Source organism: Salmo salar, chromosome 13 (genome assembly GCF_965601325.2).
Source record: "Salmo salar chromosome 13, fSalSal1, whole genome shotgun sequence".
Lineage (NCBI taxonomy): Eukaryota > Metazoa > Chordata > Actinopteri > Salmoniformes > Salmonidae > Salmo > Salmo salar.
Window position 1 is genome coordinate 80,020,045 of NC_138303.1, and position 22,181 is coordinate 80,042,225.

General features: G+C 45.6%; 1 protein-coding gene across 3 annotated transcripts; it reads left to right on the plus strand.

The window, feature by feature from the left end:
• The first annotated feature begins 329 nt into the window (after positions 1–329).
• On the plus strand, positions 330–21,866 carry akap10 (A kinase (PRKA) anchor protein 10). 3 transcript variants are annotated; one of them, XM_014137897.3, is made up of 15 exons: positions 330–569; positions 4,828–4,875; positions 6,054–6,239; positions 10,179–10,715; positions 11,070–11,168; positions 11,454–11,538; positions 13,336–13,459; positions 13,672–13,808; positions 14,720–14,864; positions 16,680–16,844; positions 17,100–17,212; positions 17,838–17,920; positions 19,604–19,656; positions 19,757–19,849; positions 20,118–21,866. In XM_014137897.3, the coding sequence occupies exons 1-15, from the start codon at positions 548–550 to the stop codon at positions 20,121–20,123; spliced, it is 1,896 nt and encodes a 631-aa protein (XP_013993372.2). In that variant the 5' UTR covers positions 330–547; the 3' UTR covers positions 20,124–21,866. The 3 variants fall into 3 exon arrangements, with proteins under 3 accessions (XP_013993372.2, XP_013993373.2, XP_082816486.1); XM_014137898.3 differs by having other exon boundaries at positions 17,841–17,920; XM_082960360.1 differs by lacking the exon at positions 330–569 and adding an exon at positions 5,472–5,638.
• The last annotated feature ends 315 nt before the right edge of the window (positions 21,867–22,181 follow it).

Consider the following 22,181-nt stretch of genomic DNA (forward strand, 5'->3'; position numbering starts at 1 on the left):
CCACCTTGTCCACCAGCATCTCAGCCACTCATCTCCCCTTGACAAAATGTAAGTGTTCTCCCCAAACCACAATTCAGTTTGTAGCGCGTTACCACCCGGTTTCCAGTCAATTGGCACATTTTTTATGGAGCTGACATGCAGTAATGTTACATAGTGGTGTATAGTTTTTTTGGCCATGTTGTTGTAATTGTGATAGGCGCACGTTTCACCGGTAGAGCAAACCCTCACTATTTATTTTCCCTGGATGCAGTACCACCTTACTTCCTCCTTGATAACATCTTCCTTGTGGCTATTGCCCTCTACTGTCACTAGCAAATAATGCAAGTTTCCCACAATGCTGCTGCAGCATCAGTCCGGAAGTGAGACGTATTGACGATATGGCCACTGGTTTCAGAAGGGGGAAATTTTGGATCTAACAGTCCAGTCCCCTCGGTTGCAAATACACCTATTTCAGTTGTCTAGAATAGATGCATGTGAATGAAGGTACTCGGGAATCCACGGGATGTTGTTATTGAGCTGAGGATACATTCAGAGCGTGAAAATCGTCATGTCGTTTTTCAGGAGGAAAGGTAAGGAAGTATGCTAGCCTAGCCAGCTAGCGCAAGCCGAAGGGTGTACAGAGGCTCGCGGGAGAGGTTGAGGAATGCTCGATGGCTAATGACTGAGATGAGAATGCGCTTGACAGGTCTGTGTCAAGTCAAGGCCTTCGACAAATATCCGTTGGATTATTTAGCAAATACATTTGTTTCTCCATCTATCTCTTTCAAATATGAAGAAATGCAACAAGCAGCCAGATGATCTCAAATCTGTGTTAGCAAGCTAATCCAGTTTTCCTTCTCAATAGCTTTTGCCACTTAAGTCGCAAGCTGATGTTCAGACCTAACTAGCATCCATGATCAATCTAAATTCATCATTGTACAATGCACATTAGGTTGGGTATTAACTAATCACATCGTCGCCTTGCACTTGGTGATTTGTTAGCTAATAATGCCACATACATTTTTATTTAGTTTGTCTCTCTTCCACGCCAGTCTGCTATGCCCCATGGATAGTCCATAATTGGACTAAAGGAGCCTAACTTTACTCCTTAGTCCAAGGACCTTACATGTTCTGGTTAAAGCAATAGTGTGCCACTGCAGCCCGCAATTCAGGGCATTCCTGCATGTGGGTATTCCATTTGCAGGAACGCTGCCCCTCGAACATCCCATTGGTTCCTGAATGAACCCCTCCTCCTCCCCTCGCTAGCACACAGTGTCGCCCCGCCTCCTGTCTACCGTTTGCCTCCGCCTGCGGCAAGCACAGCAGGTGGGATGCTGGGGCAACACTTTGTGTTAGTTAGCTAACTAGCACACTTTGTCGCCCCCTTCTGTTGTGTACCGGACTAGCACACAGTGTTTTTCGCACGTGCGTGCCGAACACCTGCCTGCCGAACACCTGCCTTTGCCATCATTAACAGAACTGCGGGGAAACAGTGCCCGACAGGCGGGACAAGGACACTGTCTACAGGTGTACGGCTAGCTAGCAACCGTTTTCGCTCTTGCCCCTTCTTCTGTGGTGCTTATCGGCGGCTGGCATCAAACGTTAAGGCCACATATTGTATTGAGCTTCCCGCCTGTCCTAGCTTAAAATCAAATCAAAGTTTATTTGTCACGTGCGCCGAATACAACAGGTGTAGACCTTAAAGTGAAATGCTTACTCACAGGCTCTAACCAATAGTGCAAAAAAGGTATTAGGTGAACAATAGGTAAGTAAAGAAATAAAAACAACAGTAAAGAGACAGTGAAAAATAACAGTAGGGAGGCTATAAAAGTAGTGAGGCTAGTTAGTCGGGCAGATTGAGGTAGTATGTAGATATGGTTAAAGTGACTGCATATATGATGAATAGAGAGTAGCAGTAGCATAAAAGAGTGGGTGGCAGGACACAATGCAGATAGCCCGGTTAGCCAATGTGCGGGAGCACTGGTTGGTCGGACCAATTGAGGTAGTATGTACATGAATGTATAGTTAGTGACTATGCATATATGATAAACAGAGAGTAGCAGCAGTGTAAGAAGAGGGGTTGGGGGGGGCACACAATGCAAATAGTCCGGGTAGCCATTTGATTACCTGTTCAGGAGTCTTATGGCTTCGGGGTAAAAACTGTTGAGAAACCTTTTTGTCTTAGACTTGGCACTCTGGTACTGCTTGCCATGCGGTAGTAGATGACTGGGGTGGCTGGTGTCTTTGACAATTTGTAGGGCCTTCCGCTGACAACGCCTGGTGCAGAGGTCCTGGATGGCAGGCAGCTTAGCCCCAGTGATGTACTGGGCCGTACGCACTACCTTCTGTAGTGCCAATGGATTAAAAACGAGGGGGTGCCTGCAGATGGTTCCCACATGCAGAAATGCTAGGTTTTAAATGGTGAATTGGCTCTGGAAGCCGAAACAGACAAATACTCCACCTAAACGTGAATCGATTCTCAATTGCAGTATGGTTCTAGAAAGATAAATCAATATTTTTTTATTTTTTTATTTATTTCACCTTTATTTAACCAGGTAGGCTAGTTGAGAACAAGTTCTCATTTACAACTGCGACCTGGCCAAGATAAAGCAAAGCAGTGCGACACAAACAACACAGAGTTGCACATGGAATAAACAAACATACAGTCAATCTACTTTCACATCAAAATAATTTCCCAAATACAAAATACACACTTACTGTACGCTGTTTTAACCGGGTTTAACACAGTGGCAGCCGACAGTATTTTTCAGTGACATCACTTTGTGGTGTCAGTCTTCCGTTCACACAGGTGTTCGGAGACACATATAGCTAATTAGCACTGGTAGTCCACTCGTGTTTCTTTCTATTTTACTTTTTGTCCCCAGTTTTCGATCTTGTATCATCGCAGCAACGGGCTCGGAAGAGGCGAAGGTGGAGTCATGCGTCCTCCGAAACATGACCCGCCTAACCGCGCTCCTTAACACCAGCCAGCTTTACCGGGAAGCCAGGCGCACCGATGTGTCGGAGGAAACACTGTTGAAGAATTTGTTCTTAACTGACTTGCCTAGTTAAATAAAGGTTAAATGTAATAACTGGCGGACGGGGTCAGCATGCAGTCACCCGGGCCGCCACAAGGAGTCGCTAGAGTGCTATGAGCCAAGTAATGAACCTGGGTCTGTAGTAACACCTCTAGCACTGCGATGCAGTGCCTTAGACCGCTGTGCCACTCGGGAGGCCATTCACTCTGTCTTTTGTCTGTGTTCCGTAAACAAGCGCTGTAACATGGAAATATGGCCATGTGGGAACCCTAACCCTATAAAGGTGTGTATCAATTTAAAATGATTTCTCACCAACATGAAAGATGAGGTCCTTGTGCTTCCAAAACTGTACTGCAAGCAATGCGTGTTAATGTTAAGACCGAGCACCGCAGCTCTTAAGACAACTCCCCCCTACAGAAGACGCCTTAGCCCAATGACTCTTGAATCATGATCAAGGGCTATGCCATGCATAGCAGGACCCGAACTCATGACCTAATGATGCACCTTACTGTAACTTACCTTTCAAGGTGCTTGATAGATGTACTATGCAGAAATCACTCCTCCTTTTCCTGGTTGCTAAAATTCAAATAGTTTGCCTAATTTCAGTTTGTGACAAAACAAGCAACTATAGGGTAGAGAATCATTGTACCATCTAAACCTAGAAACCAACTAAACCCATAGAAATAGCACTCACAGACCGCTTCTTAGACTTGCTACCGCTTCTTAGACTTGCTTTCTATGAGTGACAGATCTATAATTTACATTTCAATGTGAATTTGGTCAGGTCGCCCAAAAAGTTACATATTGCAGCTTTAGAGGATTGACTTATTCTAATTGTGTTAAATGTCTCGAGGCTAATCAGTATTTACCTTGGGATTCAAGAAAATATTATTGCATGAAAATTACTAGGCCAAGCTATAAACCTTGATTCCTGGGCCTGTAACACATACACACCCTTGTCTTTATAGCTACTGTAAAGTATTAGGCCTACAGTGCTGCAAACCATGGATAATATGAACTTATGATGATAGCAATCATATGTAGACACCGATTTATATACCAAATGAAATTATAAATGCTCACCATATGATGCCTCTGTAATGAAAAATAGGTTTCCATCCTTCCCCTGAGGCCTGCTGTACACAGACTAGCCCCTATCTGCTGACCCACTCCACTGACAACTGAAAGAGCCTCAGAAAGACTCCTCGTGTCATGCGCAGAAGGTTCAGTTTCACCACACTATTGTAACCAGGTGATTTCTGTTACTTTATGTAACAGGAGGACTGAAATGTGTAGAAAAACAGGACATTGTTTCCAGACTGTTCACTATGGTGATGAGAGTATTTTGCAGTAACAACATGACAACGAAGTGGGGAAAATGCCTCTGCTGTGACACTCGAGCTGATAGACCAAGGCCACTGCAGTCAATAAACACGCCTTGTAAAATGGCAGCCATGCTTCAATGTGAAAAAGAACTCTGTTTTATTCCTTTTAGGAGCCACACACAAGTAGCTTGTTTCTCTCTCCGTATGTTATCTGTGTATGACAGTGAGGATCTGTGCATGAGTGTTTGCTGAACAGACATGGTTATCACTGTCACAGGCATATCTGTTTCCCGACCAGGCCTAGACCGTTATGTAACTTGATATTTTACTTAGTGCTTTTTCAGTGACACTGCATCATCCCTATTGCTTTACCCTACAATGACTCCAGGCCCAATATTCCAGTCACTGATCTCCCCCTGCATTGTGAATCAAATGTTAGAGACTGCTCTAATTACAGTGCTATGTCATTCTTTTTTGACCCACAGCAAAAGGAAAGGAACCTGAGCGACCAGTTGATGCTAAAGTCAATAGAGGTGGGTACCACACTACTAACTCTCTGAAATGATGAATTGCAGTGATGTGCTGCTGCCGCCTGATGTTTCATTTTTGAGAAGCCCTGAAAATAGAGGAAGGCCCTTGTTGGATGTTCTTTGAAAGCAGTCAAGTGCCTCTGTAGTTGCAGTGCTCTGTTCACTCACACCTTTTTGAGGGTACCGGTATTTCCCTCTGAGCTTTCCCTTTTAAATCATTCTTCCTAATTATATTTGTATTTACTTCTGTAAATATTCTGAGAGAGAATTGATTGATGTAGGTAATAAGACACACCACTGAGTATAGAAAACATCAAGAACACCTGCTCTTTCCATAATATAGACTGATAAGGTGAATCCAGGTGAAAGCTATGATCCCTTATTGATGTTACCTCAATCAGTGTAGATGAAGGGGAGGAGACAGGTAAGGAAGGATTTTTAAGCCATGAGACAATTGAGACATGGATTGTGTGCCATTCAGAGGGTGAATGGGCGAGACACAAAATTGAAGCGCCTTTGAATGGGGTATGGTAGTAGGTGCCAGGTGCACCGGTTTAAGTCAAGAACTGCAACGCTGCTGGTTTTTTCACACTCAACAGTTTCCTGTGTGTATCAAGAATGGTCTACCACCCAAAGGACATCCAGCCAACTTGACCCAACTGTGGGAAGCATTGAAGTCAACATAGGCCTGCATCCCTGTGGAACGCTTTCAACACCCTGTAGAGTCCATGCCCTGACGAATTGAGGCTGTTCTGAGGGCAAAGGGGTGGGTGCAACTCAATATTAAGAAGGTGTTACTAATGTTTGAACTCCGTGTACATCAGGCAGTAATTGTATCCGAAGTTGAGACTTGGGTTTAAGAGTTGATAGAGATAGCCGTGAAGTATTTTCCATTTTCAGACAGGCTCACAGTGACCTTTTTAATAAGTTAAAACTCAATAAGTCTCCCGCACCCCAGTGTTTCAGAAAAGGTTACAGCACCCTCTGAGCTCTAACTGGAGACATTCATGTACTGGATCACTGCAGACTTCAGTTAAATACGTCATTTTTCAGGACCATAACAGGTTGTTGATGTTGTGGGTTTCTGTCATCTAGTAAGTTAAGCCTACATTGACTGTATTGATCAAAGGAATTAAGATACTATTCTTTTTCAACCGTCCTCCTTTCCTCCTCCCCTGTAGCCCCAATGAGCCCCCAGTCCCCCTCCCTGAGCCTCCGGAACCATCATGCCATCCTGGAGGCAGCGGGGCCCAGCCATGTGGCTATCAATGCCATCTCTGCCAACATGGACTCCTTTGCCCGCGGACGCACAGCAATCCTCAAGAAACAGCCCATCCACATGGAGGCTGCACACTTTGGGGATCTGGGTATGTACCTCCAGTCCTCCACTGATTTGTCTTAGTTTTCATGGCGTGTATTAACAAGTGTTTCAGAGTAGCAGTTCTGATCTAGGATTAGGTCATTATGATTGAAAAGGCTAAACTGATCCTAGATCGGTGATTTAGATTGATTTGAATGGATGAGCTCTTTCGCTTTAAATTCTATCCTTTTGACTGGATCGTGTGTGCCCATGTATGAGTGAGTTGATACAAAATGATAATGGTGGCCAGTGGACATGGTGCTGGTGTGTTTAACTGCCAACAGGCCAGGTTAATCCTGTGATGCGCTCGCTCTAGCTTCATGCATGGGTTAGCCTTTTGACCAACCAGCACGCTACCAGCAACGCTTTTTAGTATGATGCATAAGTATGGCCCAGAGGTTTTCCTGAGTGAACACATGGCCTGGTAAAACTCCTGGTCCTACTTATAATGTATGTGTCCTACTGAGAAGCTTGCTGTGCCCTAACTACGATACATAAGAACTCCCTAAATCGTCTTCCCTCTGAAGATGTAGGCTATTTAAATCAAGTAGTTTAGTAGTGGGTGGATATCAGGAGCTTGTTTTATAGTGCTACAGCAGCCAGCTACACCAGTATTGTTTATGACATGGTGAGTAACAACACCTGCTGGGACAGGTCCTTTAGTTACCGGTGAGTCACAGGGGGTGGTTGAACCAGTGGTGCATCTTTGAGGCCTGGCCTGGGAATGCAGTAGAGTAGGGTGACTATACTACAGTGCATTCTGAAAGTATTCAGACCCCTTGACTTTTTCCACATTTTGTTACCTTACAGCCTTATTCTAAAATTGATTAAATATAAAAATGAATCTACACACATTACCCCATAATGAGGTTTTTTAGAACATTTTGTAAATGTTTTAAAAATAAAAACAGTGTTCAGACCTTTTGCTATGAGACTTGAAATGGAGCTCAGGTGCATCCTGTTTCCATTGCTCATCCTTGAGATGATTCTACAACTTGATTGGAGTCCACCTGTGGTAAATTCAATTAATTGGACATGATTTTGAAACGCACACACCTGTCTATATAAGGTCCAACAGATGACAGTGCATGTCAGAGCAAAAACCAAGCCATGAGGTCGAAGGAATTGTCCGTGAAGCTCCGAGAAAGGATTGTGTCGAGGCACAGATCTGGGGAAGGGTACCAAAACATGTCTGCAACCTGGAAGGTCCCCAACAACACAGTGGCCTCCATCATTCTTAAATGGAAGAAGTTTGGAACCACCAAGACTCTTCCTAGAGCTGGCCACCTGGCCAAACTGAGCAATCAGGGGAGAAGGGCCTTGGTCAGGGAGGTGATCAGGAACCCGATGGAGCTCCATCAGAGTGACCAGAGTTCCTCTGTGGAGATGGGAGAACCTTCCCGAAGGACAACCATCTCTGCAGCACTCCACCAATCAGACCTTTATGGTAGAGTGGCCAGATGGAAGCCACTCCTCAGTAAAAGGCACATGACAGCCGCTTGGAATTTTCCTAAAGGACTCTCAGACCATGAGAAACAAGATTCTCTGGTCTGATGAAATCAAGATTGAACTCTTTGACCTGAAAGCCTAGCGTGACGTCTGGATGAAACCTGGCACCATCCCTACGGTGAAGCATGGTGGTGGCAGCATCATGCTGTGGGGATGTTTTTCAGCGGCAGGGAATGGTAGGCTAGTCAGGATCAAGGGAAAGGTGAACGGAGCAAAGTACAGAGATCCTTGATGAACACCTGCTCCAGAGCACCTCAGACTGGGGCAAAGTTTCACCTTCCAACAGGACAACGACCCTGAGGGAGGCACGGCGCGAGCGAGTGAGTGAGGGAGGCACGGCGTGAGTGAGGGAGGCACGGCGTGAGTGAGGGAGGCACGGCGCGAGCGAGTGAGTGAGGGAGGCACGGCGCGAGCGAGTGAGTGAGGGAGGCACGGCGTGAGTGAGGGAGGCACGGCGTGAGTGAGGGAGGCACGGCGCGAGCGAGTGAGTGAGGGAGGCGCGAGCGAGTGAGTGAGGGAGGCACGGCGCGAGCGAGTGAGTGAGGGAGGCACGGCGCGAGCGAGTGAGGGAGGCACGGCGCGAGCGAGTGAGTGAGGGAGGCACGGCGCGAGCGAGTGAGTGAGGGAGGCACGGCGCGAGCGAGTGAGTGAGGGAGGCACGGCGCGAGCGAGTGAGTGAGGGAGGCACGGCGCGAGCGAGTGAGTGAGGGAGGCACGGCGCGAGCGAGTGAGTGAGGGAGGCACGGCGCGAGCGAGTGAGTGAGGGAGGCACGGCGCGAGCGAGGGAGGCACGGCGCGAGCGAGGGAGGCACGGCGCGAGCGAGTGAGTGAGGGAGGCACGGCGTGAGTGAGGGAGGCACGGCGCGAGTGAGGGAGGCACGGCGCGAGTGAGGGAGGCACGGCGCGAGTGAGGGAGGCACGGCGCGAGTGAGGGAGGCACGGCGCGAGTGAGGGAGGCACGGCGCGAGCGAGTGAGTGAGGGAGGCACGGCGCGAGCGAGTGAGTGAGGGAGGCACGGCGCGAGCGAGTGAGTGAGGGAGGCACGGCGCGAGCGAGTGAGTGAGGGAGGCACGGCGCGAGCGAGTGAGTGAGGGAGGCACGGCGCGAGCGAGTGAGTGAGGGAGGCACGGCGCGAGCGAGGGAGGCACGGCGCGAGGGAGGCACGGCGCGAGCGAGGGAGGCACGGCGCGAGCGAGGGAGGCACGGCGCGAGCGAGGGAGGCACGGCGCGAGCGAGGGAGGCACGGCGCGAGCGAGGGAGGCACGGCGTGAGCGAGGGAGGCACGGCGTGAGCGAGGGAGGCACGGCGTGAGCGAGGGAGGCACGGCGCGAGCGAGTGAGTGAGGGAGGCACGGCGCGAGGGAGGCACGGCGCGAGCGAGGGAGGCACGGCGCGAGCGAGGGAGGCACGGCGCGAGCGAGGGAGGCACGGCGCGAGCGAGGGAGGCACGGCGCGAGCGAGTGAGTGAGGGAGGCACGGCGCGAGCGAGTGAGTGAGGGAGGCACGGCGCGAGTGAGGGAGGCACGGCGTGAGTGAGGGAGGCACGGCGCGAGCGAGTGAGTGAGGGAGGCACGGCGTGAGTGAGGGAGGCACGGCGTGAGTGAGGGAGGCACGGCGCGAGCGAGTGAGTGAGGGAGGCACGGCGTGAGTGAGGGAGGCACGGCGCGAGCGAGTGAGTGAGGGAGGCACGGCGCGAGGGAGGGAGGCACGGCGCGAGGGAGGGAGGCACGGCGCGAGCGAGGGAGGCACGGCGCGAGCGAGGGAGGCACGGCGCGAGCGAGGGAGGCACGGCGCGAGCGAGGGAGGCACGGCGCGAGCGAGGGAGGCACGGCGCGAGCGAGGGAGGCACGGCGCGAGGGAGGGAGGCACGGCGCGAGGGAGGCACGGCGCGAGGGAGGGAGGCACGGCGCGAGTGAGGGAGGCACGGCGCGAGTGAGGGAGGGAGGGAGGGAGGCGTGAGCGAGGGAGGGAGGGAGGCGCGGTGCGAGCGAGCGAGGGGGGCATGGCGAGACCTAAGCTTCCGGCTCACAGTCACCCGTGGCAGCCTGCCAACTCTGGAGCTGATACCAGGAACACACAACACTTATCACAAAACACCTCAGTCAGCTCACTGTTTAGTGTTCTAACTTTAGTCCATTATGTAATTGGAGGCCCCCAGCCAGGCTTCAGCCAGTCATTCATATGGCCTCTGTGGTCATGTGACCCAGGAACTGTGCCATAGTTTAATAGGTTTTTTTGCTACATTTTTTTGTAAGTATTCTCTTGTTATTCATTGTGTATGGTTCTGTTCAGAATGCTGTGGTTGTTTAGGCCGGGTTACTGTCAAAGACTTTGTGAGAACTGCTGATGTAAAAAGGTCTTTATAATGACCTTTGATTGGTTGATTGTGTCTTTCAGGGGGGTCCAGTGTTATTATACTGTATGGTTGTGTGTTACAGGGCGCTCTAGTGTGAACTACCTGGCCTCTGAGACTCGTTCGCGCCTGTCTAAGACGGTGGATCAGATTCTGCGGGACAACGTGGCCATGCCCTACTACATCCAGTTCCAGGAGGCCCGCGGGGCTGACCACCTGGTCTGCTTCTGGCTGGAGGCAGAGAGCTTTCGCTCCACCAGCTGGTCTCGGGTGCGGGCCCACAGCCTCAACTCAGTCAAACACAGCTCCCTGGCCGAGCCCGCCTCCACCCCCGTCTCCCCCGACCCCATATCCAACTCAGACATGGACCTACCCTCCATCCCCAGGCCTTCCACCTCACGCCCCCTTACCCCCAGCCCCCAGGACGCTAACAGTAACAGTAGTGAATGCCCCATGGCGCAGCTTGTCCACAGGGACTCCTTCAGCTCTGTGGTGGACCAGAGGCCTGGCACTCCCAGCAGGGCAGACACCCCCACCAGACAGCCCTCCTACAGGACAGGGACGTCATTCAAGCTGCAGTCCACCAACGCCCTCAAGGAGCTCTCAGACAAGCTCATGAAGAGTACGTTTGACTGGTCGTAATTGTAAAGAATCTGTTCATAACCTTTATCTATGCAAGTAAATTAAGTAAGTAGCCTGGAGTCTCTTCGTGCCGACTGGTGATGAATGTTTCAGAGACGGTACTCAAAATCCTTTTGTGTGTTTTATAATTTATTAATAGGCCTGTATAACTCACTGACTAGAGAAGGCTAGTATATTCACTATATTTGTTCGTATCTCCACCGTGTGAAACAACTGGCTGTCAGAATAATGATGTTAATTTGTTTTAATTACACATTGGAGGTAACAATATCTGAGTTGTACACAGTTTATGACACGTGGCTGGCTGTTAAACATCTCCTCCTGTGTGTTGTAGGTATAGAGAGAGATGCAGTGAGCATCTTCACAAAGTACATCTCTCCAGACGCTGCTAGGCCCATCCCCATCACAGAACAGCTCAGAAACGACATAGTCGGTAAGAAAGGAGTCCTGATTGCCACCAATTTGCCGTTAGTATGAGACTTTGACTCTAAGACACTGCAGTCACTGTATGAGTACTAACTCAGACTGTGAGTATTGTATCAGAACTTTGTGAGTACTGGATGCATTCCTAAGAATGTTGCAACTAACGTTAAAGATCAAATCCACTGTAATCATCTCAGTATATTTAGCTATGTTTCTGGATAACTATTTTGTGGATGATTGATAATCGGTTGTGTGATTGTGACCGTTTTTTTGTCCTTTTCTCCATTTTTGACAGCTAAAATCTGTGGGGAGGATGGACTGGTGGACCCAAACTGCTTCGTCATTGCACAGTCTGTCGTCTTCTCCATCATGGAACAACAGTACGTTTTTTTGTTTTTCCCATCTTCCTGTTCTCGTATCCATTGAAAGATTTATTCTAAATTAGTTAATGTAAAGTGCCAGTGTTTTTCTTTAAAGGTCTTATGATTTTTCTCCTAGGATGAAAGTTTTACCACTGTTCTGTTATACACTAATCCACTCCTATATCATAAATGTAAATGTGACCATATACAGTTGAAGTTGGAAGTTTACATACATTTAGGTTGGAGTTATTAAAACTCATTTTTCAACCACTCCACAAATTTCTTGTTAACAAACTATAGTTTTGGCAAGTTGGTTAGGACATCTACCTTGTGTATGACACAAGTAATTTTCCCAACAATTGTTTACAGACAGATTATTTCACTTATAATTCACTGTATCACAATTCCAGTGGGTCAGAAGTTTACATACACTAAGTTGACTGTGCCTTTGAACAGCTTGGAAAATTCCAGAAAATCATGTCATGGCTTTAGAAGCTTCTGATAGGCTAATTGACATCATTTGAGTCAATTGGAGGTGTACCTGTGGTTGTATTTCAAGGCCTACCTTCAAACTCAGTGCCTCTTTGCTTGACACCATGGGAAAATCAAAATAAATCATCCCAAGAATTGTAGACCTCCACAAGTCTGGTTCATCCTTGGGAGCAATTTCCAAATACCTGAAGGTGCCACGTTCATCTGTACAAACAATAGTACGCAAGTATAAACACCATGGGACCACGCAGCCGTCATACTGATCAGGAAAGATACGCGTTCTGTCTCCTAGAGATGAACGTACTTTGGTGCGAAAAGTGCAAATCAATCCCAGAACAACAGCAAATGACCTTGTGAAGATGCTGGAGGAAACGGGTACAAAATGATCTATGTCCATAGTAAAACAAGTCCTATATCGACATAACCTGAAAGGCCGCTAAGCAAGGAAGAAGCCACTGCTCCAAAACCTCCATAAAAAAGCCAGACTACGGTTTGCAACTGCACATGGGGACAAAGATCATACTTTTTGGAGAAATGTCTTCTGGTCTGATGAAACAAAAATAGAACTGTTTGGCCATAATGACCATCGTTCTGTTTGGAGGAAAAAGGGGGAAGCTTGCAAGCCGAAGAACACCATCCCAACCGTGAAGCACGGGAGTGTTGTGGGGGTGCTTTGCTGGTGCACTTCACAAAATAGATGGCATCATCAGGCAGGAGAATTATGTGGATATATTGAAGAAACATCTCATACATCAGTCAGGAAGTTAAAGCTTGGTCGCAAATGGGTCTTCCAAATGGACAATGACCCCAAGCATACTTACAAAGTTGTGGCAAAATAGCTTAAGGACAACAAAGTCAAGGTATTGGAGAGGCCATCACAAAGCCCTGACCTCAATCCTATAGAACATTTGTGGGCAGAACTGAAAAAGCGTGTGTGAGCAAGGAGGCCTACAAACCTGACTCAGTTACGCCAGCTTTGTCAGGAGGAATGGGCCAAAATTCACCCAACTTATTGTGGGAAGCTTGTGGAAGGCTACCTGAAACGTTGGACCCAAGTTAAACAATTTAAAGGCAATGCTACCAAATACTAATTGAGTGTATGTAAACTTCTGACCCACTGGGAATGTGATGAAAGAAATAAAAGCTGAAATAAATCACTCTACTATTATTCTGACATTTCACATTTCTAAAATTAAGTGGTGATCCTAAAACGGAATTTTTACTAGCATTGAATGTCAGGAATTGTGAATAACTGAGTTTAAATGTATTTGCCTAAGGTGTATGTAAACTTCTGACTTCAACTGTATAATCTATATTTCCCAGGCACTTTAGCGAATTCTTGCGCAGCCATCATTTCTGTAAGTACCAGATCGAAGTGTTGACCAGTGGCTCTGTGTTCCTGGCAGACATCTTGTTCTGTGAGTCGGCCCTCTTCTACTTCTCTGAGGTAAGAGCAACACAATTGATGTTACTGTTGTTCACTATTAAATATACACAACCACAGTTTATCAAGTTCATTCATAGTTGTTTTACTCATTAGTAGTACTGGTGTTTGTTTCTGTTCTGTTATTCTCTATTCTGTTCTACATTAGTGTCATATGGTAGGTGTTAATAGAAGTGTCGTTGGTAATAAAGCTAGTATGTTGTGTGTCTCCCCAGTACATGGAAAAGGAGGACGCTGTGAATGTCCTGCAGTTCTGGCTGGCAGCAGATAACTTCCAGGACCAGCTGGCTGCTAAGGCTGGCCAGTACGACGGCCTGGAGGCCCAGAACGATGCCATGATCCTTTACGACAAGTAACGGCTCACACACATCACACCGAATGGGGATCTAGCGTTTGTCTGCCGATCGTTCAGCGCGCTGTGCTTGAGAGACCACCCGCTGTAGACGTCTGACTGATGTCATTTTCACACTATTCTACACGTAAAATTAATGCATGCTTGGTTCGCAGATTGCGGCCGGCACTCTGTTCAAAGGTGTTAAGTACTCTAGGCCAGTAAACGCTATTGGTGTGCCTAAGACATCTATTTACACTAGAGGTCGACCGATTAATCGGAATGGCCGATTAATTAGGGCCGATTTCAAGTTTTCATAACAATCGGTAATCGTTATTTTTAACACCGATTGTGCCGGATTTTTGATTAAAAAAAATATATATATATCATTTTTTTACACCTTTATTTAACTAGGCAAGTCAGTTAAGAACACATTCTTATTTTCAATGACGGCCTAGGAACGGTGGGTTAACTGCCTTGTTCAGGGGCAGAACGACAGATTTTTACCTTGTCAGCTCGAGGATTTGTTTTTGCAACCTTCCGGTTAATAGTCCAACGCAATCCAGAAATGGTCCATTTATAAATCGTAATCTGGGTCAGGTGGGCATCATTTGAAAGCCTGTTCTATTGCTAGCATGACTAGCTAAGTTATAAAATAACTAACTTCATGACACGCGAGGTGCTCAAGTTCAGAATGGCTGTCAGTCAAAACCCATACAGTGCTTTGAAGCACAGAGACTAAGTTCTGACGTATTGTATAGCAAAACTTTGACAGCCACTGCGTTCCAATTTAAGCATTTATCACTGCCCAAGTATTCAATTTTCAACCGTATATTGGTACGAGTGTAAAGGGCTACCACCTCCACATTACTCAGCCTGGCTTGTTTATTTGAGCACCAGTTTAAGAATGATCTCGTCTGTTTTCTCCCCAGGTATTTCTCACTCCAAGCCACCAACCCGCTGGGTTTCGATGACTCTGTGCGGATGGAGATAGAGTCTAATATCTGCCGGGAGGGAGGGCCTCTACCTGACTGCTTCACCACTCCTCTCAGACAGGCCTGGACCACCATGGAAAAGGTGAGGGGTCATAGGTCACCCAGTTACCTGGGCCAAATACATATGTAAACATATAGGAAACACACAGGGGTCACTCTGCAAACTCAACAGGAATTCAGCTAGAAAAACAACAAAAATTACATGTCAAAATGATTTACCTTTGGGAACTCCTTTAGATTGAAACCATGAGACTTAGATTACCAATGACAGGCCTTTGGGGTTATTGAAGGTAATGGTACCAGAGCCATAGATACAGTGCATTCGTAAAGTATTCAGACCCCTTCCCTTTTTCCACATTTTGTTAGGTTACAGCCTTGTTCTAAAATGGATAAAATTATATTTTTTCCTCAGCAATCTACACACAATACCCCATCATTTATTTAAAAAAAAAAAAAAAACGGATACCTCGTTTACATAAGTATTCAGACCCTTTGCTATGAGACTCGAAATTAGCTTAGGTGTATCCTGTTTCCATTGATCATCCTTGAGATGTTTCTACTACTTGATTGGAGTCCAGCTGTGGTAAATTCAATTGATTAGACATGATTTGGAAAGGCACACACCTGTCTATATAAGGTCCCACAGTTGACAGTGCATGTCAAAGCAAAAACCAAGCCGTGAGGATGAAGGAATTGTCCATAGATTGTGTTGAGGCACAGATCCATTTTTAAATGGAAGTAGTTTGGAACCACCAACACGCTTCCTAGAGCTGGCCTTCTGGCCAAACTGAGCAATCGTGGAAGAATGGCCTTGGTCAGGGAGGTGACCAAGAGCACGATGATCACTCTGACAGAGCTCCAGAGTTCCTCTGTGGCGATGGGAGAACATTCCAGAAGGACAACCATCTCTGCAGCACTCCACCAATTAGGCCTTTATGGTAGAGTGGCCAGACGGAAGCCACTTCTCAGTAAAAGGCACATGACAGCCATGAGAAACAAGAAGATTATCTGGTCTGATGAACAAGATTGAACTCTTTGGCCTGAATGACAAGCGTCACGTCTGGAAGAAATCTGGCACCATCCCTACGGTGAATCATAGTGGTGGCAGCTTCGTGCTGTGGGGATTTTTTACAGGGACTGGGAGACTAGTCAGGATCGAGTGAAAGATGAACAGAGCAAAGTACAGAGAGATCCTTGATGAAAACCTGCTCCAAAGCACTCAGGGCCTCAGACTGGGGTGAAAGTTCACCTTCCAACAGGACAACGACCCTAAGCCCACAGCCAAGACAACGCAGGAGAGGCTTTGGGACAAGTCTATGAATGTCCTTGAGTTGCCCAGCCAGAGCCCGGACTTGAACCTGATTGAACATCTCTGGAGAGACCTGAAAATGGCTGTGTAGCGACGCTCCCCATCCAACCTGAGAGCTTGAGAGGATCTGCAGAGAAGAATGGGAGAAACTCCCCAAATACAGGTGTGCCAAGCTTGTAGCGTCATACCCAAGAAGACTCGAGGCTGTAATCGCTGACAAAGGTTTTAACAAAGTGCTGAGTAAAGGGTCTGAATACTTATGTAAATGTGATATTTCAGTTTATATTTTTTTTTATATACATTCGCAAAAATTTCTGAACCTGTTTTTGCTTTGTCATTATGGGGTATTGTGTTGAAGATTGAGGGGAAAAAAAACTTTAATACATTTTAGAATAAGGCTGTAACGTAACAAAATGTGGAAAAGGTCAAGGGGTCTGAATACTTTCCGAATGCACTGTGTCTCAGTTGTAAGACTTTGTTCCCAAGGCTAGGGATGATGTTGAAACACTTCATCAGGCTCTGGAAGACCTTTGTGACTGAAAGGCATTTTGAAGTTTAGCTTTGTTAATGTCATTTTTCTTCTCGCAGGTCTACATGCCAGGCTTCCTGTCGAGTAACCTTTACTACAAGTATCTGAGTGACCTTATCAACTCTGTCCGAGCGGATGAGTTTGTGCTGGCTAGTGCTCCCGGTCAAGGCGTGGCCTCTGACGGTGACCGCAGCACCAACGCCACTGAGGGGTCTCAAGCCCAGGTAGATAACCCCACACTTGACCTGCTCACCACCTGTACTTTCACTTTAGCTCTACTAGCTCTACTGGCATTTTCCTCTTTTCATCAGAAGTTTGTCTAAGTGCACTCAAATCAATTATGTTCAACAGCAGTAGCACTCATACCTTTTGTTCACATAGTCAGTGGGTATTAATTTGTTTACTTAACATAAATAGATAGATTTTCCTTCTAGTTCTGCTCTAAATGTGCAAATCATTATATATTTTTGCGTTTACAGCAAGGTGCCAAAAAGGTGGCAGCAATAAAAATCTTGAAAAACTTTGACGAAGCAATAACAGTGGACATAGCCAGCCTGGACCCAGAGTCCCTGTACCAGCGCCCCTATGCTGGGTGAGTCTCTGCATAGCCTACTCAGGCCTCCTTAGTTATTCTCACCACTCTCAGTACAGTCACCTCAAATGGCTCTGTAAACGACTTACTATTTCAAATATTTGATTTGGGTTTTCATGTTTCTCTACTGGACAAAATGAGTGAAAATTGTTTTTATAATCCTGCAAAATTTCCTCCATAGCTACCCTTCAACTGCCCTGATTTTACTACTGTAATTTTCCCAAGAGAGTTCTTTGATGCTAGCTAAGTAGGCCAGTGTGAAATGACCATTTGATGTGACTAAACCGCTCCAAATACATATTTTCAAAGACTACAGTGCAGTCCTCTGTGACATGGCAGATTTGTAGGTCATCCCCATTACATTACAATCATCTCTGATCGCAGTCTAATGGCCCAACACAGGCTGATATAGGATTTGTGTGGCCTTAGGCTGCCCTGGTAGTGTCCTAGTTGCAGTAAGAGATTAGCTTGGTCTCAGATCTGTTTGTGCTGGGACCAAATGACTATGACTATTAGGTGTTGGCCATACAACACAACTGATATGGGACCAGGCTAGTAACAGGGTGCTGTCTCCATAAACATCCTATATGTATGACTTCATTGGCTATGTCCCCTCACTGTTCAGAAGAATGACGTTTGGGAAAGTCAACGAGCTGGGCCAGTTTATCAGGGAGGCCGAACCAGAACCGGATGTGAAGAAATCCAAAGGTAACAAGGCAAACACTAATGTAGCAATTATTTATAGGCTATACAGTTCCTTCAGAAAGTGTTCATACTTCTTGACTCATTCCACATTTGGTTGTTACAGCCTGAATTCAAAATTGATAAAATGATTACCCTACCGTGAAGCGTGGTGGCAGCATCATGCTATGGGTATGCTTTTCAGTGACAGGGACTGGGAGACTGGTAAGAATAGAGGAAACAATGAATGGAGCCAAATACAGGCAAATCCTTGATGAGATCCTGCTTCAGAGTGCAAAAGTCCTTAGACTGAGGCGAATATTTACGATCCAACAGGACAAGGACACCAAGCATACAACCAAAGCAACCCTGCAATGGCTTCAGAACAAGAATGTAAAAGACATTGAGTGGCCAAGCCAAAGCCCAGACTTGAATCCCATTGAAAATCTGTTGCTGTTCACCGCTGCTCCCCATCTCACTTAACAGAGCTTGAGAATTATCGGCAAGGAAGAATTTGAGAAAATCCCCAAATCCAGATGTGTAAAGCTGATAGACATACCCAAGATGACTCAAAGCTGTAATCACCACCAAAGGTGCTTCTACAAAGTATTGACTCAGAGGTGTGAATACTTGTGTAAATGAGAGATTTCTGTATTTCATATCCAATAAAAAAAAATGTAATTCTAAAAACGTATCCACTTTGTCATATGTAGTATTCTGTGTAGATATGGGTGAGAAAAATAATCAATTTTGAATTCAGGCTGTAACACAACACAATGTGGAATAAGTCAAGGGGTATGAATACTTTTTGAAGGCACACATCTGTCAGCAACAGGTGTGCCTGAAATAGTAGAATCCAATAATTTGAAGGGGTGTCACGGAAACTGTTGAGTGTGAAAAATCCAGCAGCGTTGCAGTTCTTGACACAAACTGGTGCGTCTGGCAGCTACTACCATTCAAAGGCAGAAATATTTTGTCTTGCCCATTCACCCTCTGAATGGCACACATACAAAATCCATGTCTCAATTGTCTCAGGGCTTAAAAATCCTTTAACCTGTCTCCCCTTCATCTACACTGATTTCAAGTGGATTTAACAAGTGACTTCAATAAGGGATCAAAGCTTTCACCTGCATTCACCTGGTCAGTCTGTCATGGAAAGAGCCGGTGCCCTTAATGTTTCGTGCATATAGTGTATAGCCTGTCTCGCTCACTCGAAGCTCTTTCTCTCTACTGTTCATTGTTGCTTGTATGGTTTTGGTGCTATGTCACTTAGGCATCCATGGTGTGGGTATTGCCTTCTTCTTATCCTAACCCCAATCAGAGAGTGGGTTGAAATTTGCGAGGCACCCCCAAATAAAACCCAAGGTGCTTTTAGATCTTATAAAAGACTATACAGTAAAACATGAATCTATTATTTAGGATTTCTTAGAAGAGAACATTCTCTGAGAAAAGAGGAAATTATATAAGCCCTGGACTAAACTTGTACTGTATATGTAAAACACTTTTTTTTTTACTAGATTCCATGGCTCAAATCACAAACCAGATTTTCCAGCCCTCGGTTTCCTGCAAATGCATACATCACATACTAAGATAATTCTGTTCTGTGATATATTTTTCATGTACCTCATATGTCCAGTAACTTACAGAGGCGCAATAGATAAGAGGCTCGTCCTCGTGACTATTGCCCTATTTTTCACTCTCTCCTCACAGGTTCCATGCTCTCTCTAGCCATGAAGAAACTTGTTCAAGGCAACTCTGATGAGGTATGTAAAACAACAAAACAAGCTCCTCTCGTGTTGAATCTGTTTGAACTAACAAACACTAGGATTGATGAACACTTTGAATCGTAACGTGTGTGTTTAGGCCCAGGAGGAGATGGCCTGGAAGATCGCTAAAATGATCGTCAATGACGTCGTACACCAGGCGCACCACGACAGTCCTGGCGAATCCACCAAGGTAAGTCAGTCTGCCTCAATCTACAACATAGTGGACTCTGGAAAAGTATACTGCACATTGGATAAGTACAAACTCTTGAGTGCATTGAAGACAATTCGCCAGGCCCAATTTCTATAAATGCCTTGTAATTGTTACGGATATCTGTATGCTCCAAAGCCACTGCATTTTTCTGCCACTGTAGTCAACTATATAAAATAACTCCTCACCCGTGACACGTTTACTGTTGTATGATGATTGTCAATGAAACATGGACACTCTCTCTCCCCAGTTATGAGCCTCCCGTGGAGAACCAAAGCATTGTCGCTCCCCTCGTCCCTCACCCTATAGAGACAGACTGACAGACACGTCCCCTAGTCCAGTGATGAACTGTACACTGGAATTACCTTAAGATGATACGCATCAATAGAGATCAAAGAACAAATGCATTCCATGATCTCCTGCATTAACTTGTACCGGTGTGTGTGACTATATGTGCGTGAGCGGAAAAACTTGAAGTATATCATCCATCCTTCCAACTGGTCGTAACACTATGAAGGCATCGCTGAAAAAATTAAGAGGAAAAAGAAAAACAAAGCAGTGGCACAAAGAGCACCAGAGTACCAGACTTCCTTCCAGAACAAATTCCCTAGGGAAGGAGAGATGACAAGCTATGACACAAAATGGGGCTGAACGGGAGCTGTCAGAAGAAGCAGCATTTCAGAAAGCATCGGCCCTGCCGTGGTTACCTCTGTTACCATGCCATCCAAGAGGGAGCCTGCAGGGACCTGAAGCATCCTTCACAAAGCGATCACTAAGAAGATTAGGTTGTCCACTCCTCTCTTGATTCCTGCACATTGTCTCTCCTTACACCACCACCCCTTGCCCTTATGCCCATTCCTTATTTCTTGTTTTTAATGAAATTGCTTTGAAAGGGGTCAGAGTGACACGTACAATTTTAAGATGGAATTCACCAGTAGGTGCTTTGTAAAGTTTTTATTTGCGGCTGATGCATAGCCTGCTAATATTTCTGGGCCCTCCTGGAGTATTGTGGGGTGGGTTACTATGATGATAGGTTGAGTCAGGTTGAGTTGTCCTGCCCTCCTGGGTGTGTCCTAATGTACTGTAGAGGGCAGATCAGACATGTTACAGTGAAACTGGAATGGACCATATTGATTTCCCGGTCTAGCTAACCACATGTATCTCTAGCTCTGGCTCCTTGTCCATGTCATTACAGAGCATAGACAAAAGCATAAATACTCCTTGTTGTGGACTGAAGAAGTTCTACAGTTGCAAAGAAAGAGCAACTCCGTGCTACTCAATATAATTTTATACATATTTAGATTTCTCTTTAACCCCAATATATTCATGTTAGTTATTTTTTATGGTGATTGTTGACCTTTTTATTTTTTTGTATGTACTGTCAAAAGCAATGTCTAAGCAAATCTCAATTACAAATGTTCAATTGAGAAGTCTACTCTTTGAATATAATGTTAATATTGCTATGATTTGAACCTCATTGAGATGTGTGGAAAAGAAGGACTCTCTTGGTACTATGTACCACTAATATTGTTTTTCTGATGTATGTGTACTTAATCTATAATATATTTAAATTGTGTTGGATTTATATATATATATATTCGTTTTTATTTGGCTACTAGAAGGAACAGAAGTGATGAAAAATTACAGAATTCCTCTGCACGAAATGCAAATTTTGTTTGCCACAAAACATGGGGATGGATTTGGCTCCATTTCAGTCATCATTAGCTTGTTGGCTGATCTTAGTTTGTGGCCAACATGTTCTTCATTGCACTTGGGTATTTAACCTCTAGCGTTGCAAGATAATGATGCAACCTGTAATTCAGCAAATTAGTGCTCATCCCAGTGCAGTGTTTCACGTGTGTGGTTGGCTTTTGAATAAGTTCATAGAGATGCTGCAGTTTTGTGCATCAAAATTGTTTTATCCCCATTTTGTTGTACAATATGAAATACTTTATTGTAAATATTTTATGGCTATCGTACAATAAAACTTTTCTGCCTATTTGTAGCTAGAGTCGTTTTAAAACAGCAAAATGCGATCTCTTGTTGCAATGCCGTTTAACCAGTGGGGGGCAATGTGGACTATTGTAACGTCAATGAGCAAGATACATCTCTAACTGCGAATGATCAGCAATAATCAAGAATGTAATATTCAGTGATTTTGATTTCGTTTAAACGAAGGAGGAAAAAACGTATTTTCTAATAAGTACTGTATTTCACTGTACATATTTTTCTTGTTTTCCAAAGACAATTGCAGTAAAATATGGGCACGTTTGCTTATTTTTGGTAAAATTTGTATGCGTAATGGTTTAATATC